Genomic DNA, 12,244 nt, shown 5'->3' with positions numbered 1-12,244 from the left:
AGCCCTTTCCATTTTTATTTGAGGTAGCCATGAACATGTCATTGGCACCAATTAGATAGTAGTGATAGAGGCTTCATACACTAGATAGTGATGGATCGATTGAGTATTTCTTTCCTTAAATTATTCTTGTCAAACTATTTTTAATGACAAATATTAGAGTTGATTTGTTGGCCCATGGCCTTTATTCTTTGAGTTAGATTGATGTTTTGAGTTGCCCACCGAATATTCTCTTTATATTTTTTTTCTTCCGATGATTGAATGAAGGAACGGATGTGTGATCAGGCTATGTGGTTCGCTTGGGAGCCAGAAATGGCTTCTGAGTGCCGGTTACGTCTAGGGTACCCTCCCGGGGTGTGACAATAGTTAATGTGTGTCCTAGCTATTTCGGTTATAATTGAGGGGTACTTGTGTATTATCCCTATATTATTCAAATTTCGAATTATAGCAACGTACGAACTATACAAACTCGAACCATAATTAATGCTAAATGTTAGTAACAAATTATAAATTAACTAAATTATAGTTGTATTAACTAATTAACTAGTATATATTAGCTTATTCGCGTAATTTTATTTTTTTTAATTCACATTACAATTTATCTTTAAAGCTTAATCATTAAAGAAAACTCAACGATTATTATAAGGAAAAAATTCACAAATTACTTACTTGGACTTATTTAATTATCCTGTTTTTCTTTTTTTACATATATACTTGCAAACAAATTACCTATTTTGCTATAAGTAAATACCCAATTTACCCTTCCCATCTCTCCACTATGTCGGTTGTCAAGTCGAGTCGTACACGGCATTTCTTCCCTTCGGCCTAGCTGTTTTTTTGTCTTTTCACCACCTTCTTTTACTCCTTTTTGTTTTGTTTTTTTTCCCATTTTGTCCTTTTTTCTTTTAATTTCTTTTTCCCCCCTTTCTTGGTTACTTTATCTTCTTTTTATTTTTGTGTCCTTTTCTCTTTTTTGTCTTTATTTTATTTTAAGATAAAAACAAAATATTAATTAACTAGTTTAGACTAATAAAATTACGTTTAAAATGAATAATTAGAGTATAACGAAAAGTAATTAAGAGAAACTGAAGTCACTAACTTATTTATTAAAATTTAAATTAATAGAAAACATATTCTTATATAAAAAAAATCTCTCATATTTGAAAGATGACTAGTTTTTTTATAAAAAAAAAATCACAAGTAAAAAACTTGCAAAAAATGATATAAGAAATAAAATATTAAAATTAAGCTCAAACTTAATTTTTATATATATATAAAAAAAACTTTTCAAAGAATGAACGTCCTTTATTTGTCTATCAACCTTCTCACTCATCAATCATGTTATTCAACTGAGACTTGCACTGATAGACAGACACTTATTGTATTGAAATCAAACATCCATCTTTTTACCGTAATCAACAAATCTCTTTCATGATCAATTCCACTCTATGTAAGATCATTTATGTGAATATTATTCTAATCTAAGTAGTCTTATTTTTTGTTTCGTGTTAAGAAGCATTACTCCTTAATCCTATATGACTGATTACAATTTCACACAACTTAAAGAGTATAATCAAATTGTATTTCCTCTGAAATTGAAACTCTTTTCTGTTTTATTTTAACATGAAATATTAGCAAAAAGCATAAATTTACTAATACTAACACAAGTTTTAACATAATTTCATAGTAAGAGAAACTTCAAATACATACATACTGCTTCATACACACAACTTCCATTACATAGAACTTTACATACTGCTTCAACAAGTCTAGAGAATTCTTATAAGAATTCTTTTATTTAGAGTTTTTAGCTTTTTAAGTCCTCAGACCATTTCATAGTAGTCACTTATCCATCGAGCACGATTCATATCCTTCCTGTCTTCAGCATAAGTTGCAGACTGGACACGAAGCACTCAGCACGAGCCATTTATCAAGGCATGCAGCATGAAACTGCCAGAAAGAAGAAAAAAGATCAGTGAACACTGACAAGAGTGCGAAATTCAACACCACAATTAAGAAAAAGTGCCAAGATCAGTACTTTAGAACATATTTTCCCCAGATTGGCAAAACAGAAGCCCAGTTTCCTTAATTTCTGAATTACTGGAGTTTATTCAAGCCTCAAAGATAAGGAAATGGTAATTATAGTCGTCAATTACATTTAGTGAATTTTATCCACAATCGTTCAAATTGAGCTTCAACTCAGATCTATGTCCACCATACGGTTATTTAGGGAAATGGTTGAACGTGATCTATTACAGAAGAAAGGAAAAAAATATCAGATAGGAATAGGAAGAAACCTGATGGATACATGGAAAGCAACAAACAAGGTCTCCTTCCATAACTGGCTCCAAGCAAATGTTACATAGCAATTCATCAGATGAACCATTGTCGTCTGGCATACCTATCGCCAAAGATTCCTGCTTCATTTGAAAGGAGCACATTACAAATACTGAGAACCTATGTTGCTCGGACTCTTCAAAAATGTCAACGGGTGCATGTCGGATTCTCCAAAAGTAGTGTATTTTTGGAGAATCCGACATGGGTGCGGCATCGAAAGTGAAAAGTCTGAGCAACTTAGCTGAGAACAAAACCATATGTTTTAAGCGAGTTGAATGGAGGATTTCGTAAATACAAGCATAGAAGAAGAACACAAAAGGTTCATCTCATATGACCAGATAGGACAAGTATATCCTGGAGCTAGAAAAATATACTGTTAGAATTCTCATTAACGGGCTGCAAATACTATCATGAGTTTTAGGTCTTTTCCCCTCCCCCTCTCTTGAAACTCTAAGGCAAATAGCTGTGAGAGAATTGATTTTTTATATTACTGCTTTGGATATGCAAATATTATCCCACAAAGAGACGATGACAAACAAACAAGGGAAACCAGTATAGCTAAAATAGATGTGAAGAGGTCGACAAGCTATATATAGTAGAAAGTACCGAAGCTGAGGCTGAGGCTGAGGCTGAGGCTGAGGCTGAGGCTGAGGTTGAGGCTAAAGAAGACGAGGCTTGTTTCGGTGGTGCATTCTCACTGCAGGAAAGACCAATACAGAATCGAATAACAAAATAGTCGAGGAGAAGAAAAAGTTTGTGTTTCCATGAACTTACTATTGTCCATAAAAATTTCAATACAAATAAACTCATCGAAAAGTATTTCTAATTTTTTTATTTTCTTCATGCTCTCAAAAATATATGCAAAAGTTTTAAGTAGTTAGCTGAAGAGAATGTGACCAACTAGTACAAGGGCGGACCCATATACAACTTACTGAGTGCTCGAGCACCCATTAACTCCGACGTAAATTTTCTCATTAAAATTTCAAATTAATATGTTTAAATAGTAGTGCACTTATACAAAGTGATTTGCAGCAACTTTCTATTAAAGGAAGTGAGCACCCACAAGCTTAAAACCCTGGATCCGTCACTGCTTTACTCTAGATTTGAAACCACACATTTACCTTCAGTTGTTCAATCGTCCTACTCTATGTGCACAAGAAATAAAGTGAATCCTAGGCTTGACAGAAAAAAGCACGACTTAAAATGCTTGTGACTTACCTCTCTAGACCAGTGCCTTTGCAATTGTGAACAGGTAAATTATTTATCTCTTTGTCATTCATGGAAGGAATTCCAAAGATATTAGCAGAAGACAACTCTCCGTAGGTAAGGTGTTCTGCACATGGAAACAACCATATAATAAGAAACGGATCGTTTTAATTTCTTGACAGAATCTTTAAAGGTGAGTCTATGATACTGATTCCAAGAACATATACACAGCAAAACTATTGCTAGAAAAAGTTTTAGCAGATAGCCATAGCAAACATACCAAACTCATCAATTTCACGGTTTAGAAGAGCAACTTGGAGCCTCAGGTCTTGCAATCGTCTTCTGGTGGGAAATGCTTCTAATGAAGGCACATAGTGCTGGGGTGCATCACAACCAATCAACTGGTTAACGGATGCACTCCTTGCTCTGTCTCGAGCTTGACGTATAGAACAAATTTCATATATCATAACGACTAATATCACCGGAACAACATGTACAGCAATGGCACCCTGCACGTGAAAATTTGACGGCATCATGTCAAAATGCTATGCCACCAAATGAGTCAAGAAAAATGTTCACTAATATTCAGCTTAACACTAGGACAGACGTTACCACAACAAACCATGAGTCATCAGGGGGGCTTATAGCATAGAGGATTATAGCTGCCAAACAGTTAAACAAATGGATAATTAATAGTCAGGAACCACATAAGAATTTGCAAGAAAAGAATCAAAAAGACGAGCCAGAAACTTTACCTAGGATAGTCAGAACGACGGAGGACATTCTTGTTGGGCTTGAAAAAAATTCACGCTGATACGTAAAGAAATTGCAGTGTCAAGACAAGACTAGACTAAATACTGGAAAATCTTTATTGACCTCTATACAAGTAAACAGAACAAATACTCTGGTTTACAGGAAAAGAATCACCGTTTTGGAAAACATGCAAGATAAGAGTAATACAAGCAGTAGCACAGACATTAAGAACATACTGAAAAAATCTTGTGCTCTTGGCTGCATGATTTTCACTGCTTGATTCAAAGGAAACAAAGGCAAATGTACAGAAATATACGAGTGCCAATTTTCAAGTATCATTTTTCACTTTGAAGTTTGAACACAAAAACTACTTTTTTCAAATACTCACAATTTTCATGGCTAAACTCCCCCTTAATTTAAGATTCAAAACTCCTTTGGAGCTAAAAGGAAGCACTTGGTAAGGTCGACCACAAGTTAAAACAAAAAGTACTAAATATTTACCATCATAACTTCTACAAGAGATGAATGGTGAGTGAGTGATTTTATTAATTTTTAAAACTATGATTACCACGATTGACATAATGGCCATGATCTGTCAAGGCTTCAGAAAGCTGTACTGTGAGACTCCCGCAAGTTCACTTACAGTAAAGATATCTGCATAATTCAAATTGTAAGATTGTTAGCTTGGTATTTCACAAAGAAGTAGATCAGATCTTTAAACGCTGAGATAAGTAGTTGCACATGAGTAACGATAAAATAAAACAGAAATGACAAGCACCATTCAGTAAAAACAGCTACTTAGTCCAATTTCGGGCCTTGTTATAAGTTTGCAGATTATACCAGAATGGTTTCATAATCAAGCAAAAAGTTTAAGAGCTATGCTGTGAGCGTTCATTCTCCTCAAATTATTTTTAAGTCAATCTCTGCATTAGAACTATCTTCTTATAGTTCAAGATGATAAATCATCTCTTTTTGAACTTAAGACATGTGCATTGCAATCTGAACCGATGAAAATAAAGATGATTCCAGAAGTATCTATTTCAATCTTCGATATGGAAGTTTGGACAAAAAGAGAATCCACTTGATGGCTAGAGTGTAGTGGGAATTGCACTTCTAAGCATCGTGCAATAAATTCATTACCAAATGACTTCTGATTTCCCCAAACTTAACAGATTGAGCCCTTGATTGAGATCCCGATAGCACAAACATAACTCAACGGAAGAGTCAAATTGAGTATCATGGATCTATGAATTCTTCTTCCTCTACCACAATCACCATCTTAGCCTAGTGCATGCTGACACTCAACTAATCTGAAACAGGTCAACATCATGCTTATACAGGATGATTTTTAGAAAAATTCCTTGCATGAGGGTAGGACAATGAACAATTTTTCAAGTATACTCGTGATTTGAAAATGAAGTACAAACATAATCAAAAAGAAGAATCAGAAATCACAAGACCATTCAAGCATAACATAGGATGATTTACCAAATTGTAAGGAAAACTTAATGAGGAAAGATTTGAGAAACAGGAATAGCAATAAAGGGAAATAGAGATCTAATGAACCTGAAAAGAGGAAGAGAATATCTCCAATGCCAGAAGCCACAATGAAGTGCAGCATCGAGGAATCCGAACTTTATATATCAATGTTGTCGGTAATGTTACAGTGTTCTGTTTGTCTGATTCGCTGCCTTGAGGTTTCTTTTGCATGACCCTTATCATCAAGACTAGCATATGTCAGCATTGCTTTACAAAAAAAAACTGCCATGAAAATTTCCATACGCAACAAGGATATTGAATAAAGCTTTAGAAAGATACACTAGCTACTCCATACTACTCTTTCGAACACGACAAAACCAATAAACTCTTTTGTTTAGTAAAAAAAACTAATAATATTCTTTTAGGGAGAGGAATCCGATTGGCAAAAACCTTGGGTAAACCGTGGGTAATCCAGAAATGCCTGTATTGGCAAAATCTTGTGTTTCCCTATATACAAATATTTTATCAAGGCATCAACCAATAAATCAACCACGCTTCAGTCCCAAATTAGTTGGTGTCGGCAATATGTACACTCCATATCTGCATTCTATTCAGACCCATTTCATACAAATACTAAATAATCACAAATTAACTAATCAATCTAAGTTGATATTTGTCTTAATAGGGCTATAAGAACATAAGGAAATACTCGCATGTATAGGAAAAGCTATTTTAGCCTTTCTTTTTTTTGATCAGCAGGATAAGTTTATTGATAACCAGCATCAAGTGAGTGTTGGAGAATATGTACAATTAGCATCATTACAAGTTGAGTAAAGAGCTCGAAAATTTCAATCTTGGCTTCGACATCACTAAATGAATCCATATTGCACCAAAAAGAAAGTGTAAAATACATTTGTATTTGACTATACTAACAGATTCTCGTTTACTCTCAAAATATCTTATGTTGCTTTACTTCCGGGTGGAAAACCAAATGGCTATTGGGATGGCATTCCAGACCTTAACTGAGGCTTTTCCTAGTTCATTTTTGCGCCAACATCATAGGAAGTCAACTGTGGATTTAGGCATGGTCCAATTAATCCCCAAATTGTCAAAGAAGCGGTTAACAATTGTTGAAGTGTGTAGCCATCTCATTAAAAGCTTAAATTGTTAGAGAGAACAGACTTTTATTATACTACGGTATTCTCAACAACACGCCCCCTCATGTGGGTCCTAATTCTTTTTTCATGGGCTAAGTACGTGGAAATTATTTTTGATAATGGATGGTGGTGAGATTCAATCCCATGACCTCTGTCTGCTCCGATATCATGTAAAGAAATGAATCTTGAGCCTAACTCAACCTCAAAAGCTAGCTCACGAGGGGAGGATTGTCCAAGGCCATATAAGGAGACCACATATTTCCTTTTTCATCCGATGTGGGACTCTTCAACACTCCACCTCACGTCTAGGACTAGACATCTGGAGTGTGGGCAATTTAATATGAGTGCCCAACATCGGTAAACAATAATCGGGATGGGCCCGGCTCTAATAACATGTTGAAATGTGACTATCTCATCTAAAAGTTTAAGTTGTTAGAGAGAGCACACTTTTATTATTGAATTGTATTCTCAACAAATGAAGGAAAAGACGGTTGGTATCCTCTTCTTAGCATTCACAAAGTACACATATGTTGCATAGTTTAAGCCAAGTGAAGCAAGCAACCTTTTCTGGTGCAGCACCATTCCAGATTCTTTTCTATGGCCAGACTGAATTAGGAGAAATGTTACTGGAGAGAAATTGATAGCCTGACTTAACAATAAATCGGTCATCCGCAGTTCCTTTCCATGAAAATATATCAGGCTTGTGAGTGATGATAACCTATCAACTAGACAGCTGCTGTAACACAGAACAACAACAACAACAACAATCCAGTGGAATCCCACAAGTAGGTTCTGGGAAGGGTAGGATGTACGCAGACCTTACCACTACCTCATGGAGATAGAGAGGTTGTTTCCGAAAGACCCTTGGCTCGAAAGTCACAGTTCCAAATACGAGAGAGAAAAAATAAGATATAGCATAAAAAGTAAGAATAGAAATAAAAATAAAAATAGGAATAAAAATAAAAATAAAATAAAATAAAAATAAAATGCAATGCAAAATAGTTACAACACAAGAAAGATAATTATAGCAAAGTACTGCAATAATAAAAGGCAATAGCAACACAACTATAAAGTCACGCCTAGACCTACGACCACCCTAAACCGACACACGGTAAGACACCATTCTATCCCTACTAGCATTCTACCCTAATCCGCGACCTCCACTCTTTTCTGTCTAAGGTCATGTCCTCGGTGATATGGAGTACCGCCATATCTTGTCTAATCACCTCTCTCCAATACTTTTTCGGTCTATCTCTACCCCTCCGCATAGCCCCCAAATTCAACTGCTCGCACCTCCTAACTGGAGCGTCGACACCCCTCCTCTGCACATGCCCAAACCATCTCAGTCTCGCTTCTCTCATCTTGTCGACCACGGATGTCACTCTCACCTTCTCCCGAATAACCTCGTTCCTGATCTTATCACTCCTAAAGTGTCCACACATCCATCTCAGCATCCTCATCTCCGCAACATACATCTTCTGAACATGAGATTTCTTTACTGGCCAGCACTCTACTCCATATAACAATGCTGGTCTAACAACCATTCTGTAGAACTTACCTTTAAGTTTAGGCGGTACCTTTTTATCTCACAGGACTCCAGATGCTAGCCTCCATTTCAACCATGCTGCCCCAATGCGGTGCGTCACATCATCATCGATGTCCCCACTATTCTAGATGATGGATCCAAGATATTTAAAGCTTTCTGTCTTGGGGATAGGTTGGGTGGAAAGCCTCACTTCCCTACCCTCTTCATCCATCGCAACACTAAATTTGCACTCCAAGTATTCTGTTTTGGTCCTTCTCAATCTGAACCCTTTGGACTCCAGCATTTGTCTCCAAACCTCCAACCTATCATTAACTCCGTCCCGAGTCTTATCAATCAAAACTATATCGTCTGCAAATAACATACACCATGAAATCTCATCCTGAATAGACCGAGTCAGCTCATCCATCACCAAGGCGAAAAGAAAAGGGCTCAGCACCGATCCCTGGTGTAGTCCCACCTCAATAGGAAAATGCTCTGAGTCACCTCCCACCGTCCTAACTCGAGTCTTGGATCCAACATACATATTCTTTATCGCCCTAATATACACCATCGGGACAGCTTTAGCCTCCAGACACCTCTAGAGAACATCCCTTGGGACTTTGTCAAAAGCCTTTTCAAGGTCAAAAATCCTGCAATAATTCGCAATCATTGAATGGCCTTCTGAACACAATATTTTAGCCCCTTTTACTAAGAGCCACAATGAATGTGCTCACATGAATAAGAAAAAACAAATCAACAACAAAATTGCGACAGTTATCTCCACTGCCTCAATCCCAAATTAGTTGACAAATATATGAATATTGTATATCCGTTCAACACTATCTAGGTCTATTTCACTCCAATACTAAATAGTTATTCTCTCCGTTTCAATTTGTTTGTCTGATTTTGACTTGGCACACAACTTAAGGAAAGTAAAGAAAATTTTTGAATCTTGTGATCTTAAATGAAAGATATGTGGAATGTACCAAAATACCATTTAATCTTGTAGTCTTAAACATGACAGGTAGAAAGTTAGAATTAAGAGTTTTTAAAAAAGGAAAGAGACATTCTCTTTTAAATGGAGAGAGTATAAATTAACTTGACAATCTAATCAGACATTTGACAAACTTGTAATCTCTTCCATAAAAAGGATATAAGAACATGATGAAATTCTAGCACATGAGAAATGGTAAGAGTGTGCTCATTTGAACAAGATAAAAAGCAAGTTGATATTCTGTTTAATCTTCTGCATTTCCAAGCCACTCTTTTGCAAATGAGATTTCATAGTAAAGAACACTTGAAGATAGATATTATTAGTCAAATCCTTGCAAAGTTGAATAGCTGATAAACTATTACCAAGAATGTGTTGTTGAGTCTGCTTTTATTTCCACAAAGCATAACTCCTCGTACTGATCTTACGCCTAGTCCCAATACACTGAGAAGAAAGGCCAACTATCACATTCGTTACTTATCTTCCCAAAAAGTAAATGTAGTGTCTATGTCAACAGTAAGCATAATTATTGAAACGAACTCCGTAAAAAGAATGATTTGAATCTAGTAAATTTTGATTGTAATCATAAAACCATCTCATCCAACTGTAATCAGTAGTGGATGAGGATCAACTATATGACAAGACATTAACATCTCATTACTCTACGAGTTGTGTATCTAAAATCTAAAGGTTAAAGATAGACGGTCAAGTACCTAATGTGTTCAAAGTTCCAAATTGGAAAAATGCATAAACTGCTCCACCATATTTGACATTAACATAAAAATTTAAGGTAGTCAAACCAACATATAAGCCATGAGTCCATGTGCACCACCGGTCCACTACCTCAACTTCAAGCAATGTAGATAATTTAAATACAATTTTTATAAGAACATATACCCTCTCCATTCCATACCAATTTATGTGACTCAGTTTGACTCAACATGGAGTTTAACTGTTTAAGAAAGAATGACTTTTGGTACATGTGGTTTTAAACTTGTCATAGCATTTGCATGACTACACAAACTTCTTGAAACAACAATAACAACAACATCAACATACCCAGTAAAATCCCACTAAGTAGGATCTAGGGAGGGTAAAGTTTACACAGACTTTACCATTACTTCGTGGAGACCTTACCACTACATCATGGAGGTAGAAAGGCTGATTCCGAAAGATTCTCGGCTCAAGTGCATCAAACTCAAGTAAAAGAAGAAGAAAAAAATTAAGAAAGCATGACAGTTAATACGAAAAGCAGTGTAGAGCCTACAAGACAAAAATAATACCACAATACCAGTAGCAAAATAGGATAATTGAAACACAATACACAACATATGCCGATAGATAACAAAAGTAAGATAAGACAACACTCTACCCATACTAACCTTCTACCCTAATACGCGACCCCCACTCGTTCCTATCTAAGGTCATGTCCTCGGTAATATAAAGTTGCGTCATATTCTGTCTAATCACCTCGCCCCAATACTTTTTCGGCCTACCTCTACCCCTCCGCATACCTCCTACAATCATCCTCTCACACCTCCTCACTAAGGCGTCTGCGCACCTCATCTTCACATGCCCAAACCATCTCAGTCTCGCACCACTCATCTTATCCGCCAAAGAAGTCACTCCCACCTTCTCCTCGATAATCTCAATTCTAATTTTATCACTCCTAGTGCGCCAACACATTCATCTCTACATCCTCATCTCCGCAACTTGTTAAAGCTGCATGATTATATATTACAGTGGCACATCCCCTACTGTTTCTAACATCTCATGGTCACTCTGAGTCTCCTGAGAAGAAAACAAAGTGAGCAAGACAATTTCCCTAAATACTAGCCACAAAAGTTCAATGGTAGAGTCAAAATTTTCATTAATGGATTCAAAATATGAATAAGTAAAAACACGAAGATCTATCATATATCAAGACTCAAATGGAAACGAAATTACCTGCTGGGATTCGGAAATTGGACTTCCATAATATTGATTTTAGCTTTATCAACCAGCTAATTCACATCCTGCACCAGAACTCAATTGCCTCAACTTTCACCTCCGTTCGATTTACACCTTGTAATACCCTTCCCCATTTCCCCTTCTCCTTCCTCTGCCCTCAATTTTACTTATCATAAGGGAAAAAGATTGGATTTTTGCAAAGAGCAAAAGCAGAAACATAATGCAGCATTTGCCTTGTGGCTTGTGTGTGCCACTCTTTCCTGCATAATTATAACTCTGTCCAAGTGAATCTTGTGGATAGTTTAACATGATACAATATGTTAGTAATAAAAATAATAAAGTGAAGAATATTGCAGAAAAAGATAGAACGACACTAAGATTTTTATTCTTCTTCGAAAAGTAAAAAAAATTAACTCTGTCTCAAAGTAAAAAATATATTATTATTTTTTAAAGAAATAAAATAGCCATTTATTATAAATTTATAATACATAAAATATATTTATAACACTCTTTTATAAATAGATAATGTGATTCGTTAAAATTTTAATTAAAAAGTCAATGAAACTAATTTTAGTGAATATAAAAAAGTACACATATTTAATAGTATGAATTTTGATTGACTCGTTAAAAATCTTATAAGAAAAATTCAGTGGGACAAAAATCTTATAAAAAAAAGAGCATAATGTGTATTAACTTACTCTGATGAGAACATCAATTCAAATGATTTAATTTTCATTTTTCAATCTTATACGCCATTTTTTCAAAAGTTATAGTTGGTAGATGCTTGGTGAACAAAACAGACATATTCAAATGAATATGTTGCATGTTGATATCGTCATTTTTTTGAAA

General features: G+C 35.5%; 1 protein-coding gene across 5 annotated transcripts; it reads right to left on the bottom strand.

Annotated features, from left to right (window-relative positions):
* Positions 1-1,653: 1,653 nt before the first annotated feature.
* Positions 1,654-11,680, bottom strand: LOC129900454 (E3 ubiquitin-protein ligase SDIR1-like). 5 transcript variants are annotated; one of them, XM_055975428.1, is made up of 11 exons: positions 11,393-11,680; positions 9,811-9,889; positions 5,860-6,020; positions 4,862-4,947; positions 4,296-4,350; positions 4,153-4,202; positions 3,821-4,049; positions 3,553-3,667; positions 2,941-3,031; positions 2,295-2,414; positions 1,654-1,947 (listed from the first exon to the last, which is right to left on the bottom strand). In XM_055975428.1, exons 4-11 carry the CDS (start codon positions 4,880-4,882, stop codon positions 1,879-1,881), a joined length of 750 nt encoding a protein of 249 aa, XP_055831403.1. In that variant the 5' UTR covers positions 4,883-4,947; positions 5,860-6,020; positions 9,811-9,889; positions 11,393-11,680; the 3' UTR covers positions 1,654-1,878. The 5 variants fall into 5 exon arrangements, with proteins under 5 accessions (XP_055831403.1, XP_055831400.1, XP_055831404.1 ...); XM_055975425.1 differs by having other exon boundaries at positions 5,860-6,007; XM_055975429.1 differs by lacking the exon at positions 9,811-9,889 and having other exon boundaries at positions 5,860-6,039.
* Positions 11,681-12,244: the final 564 nt, after the last annotated feature.

This window comes from Solanum dulcamara, chromosome 8 (genome assembly GCF_947179165.1).
Source record: "Solanum dulcamara chromosome 8, daSolDulc1.2, whole genome shotgun sequence".
NCBI lineage: Eukaryota > Viridiplantae > Streptophyta > Magnoliopsida > Solanales > Solanaceae > Solanum > Solanum dulcamara.
This window is presented reverse-complemented; position numbering and strand designations above follow the sequence as displayed.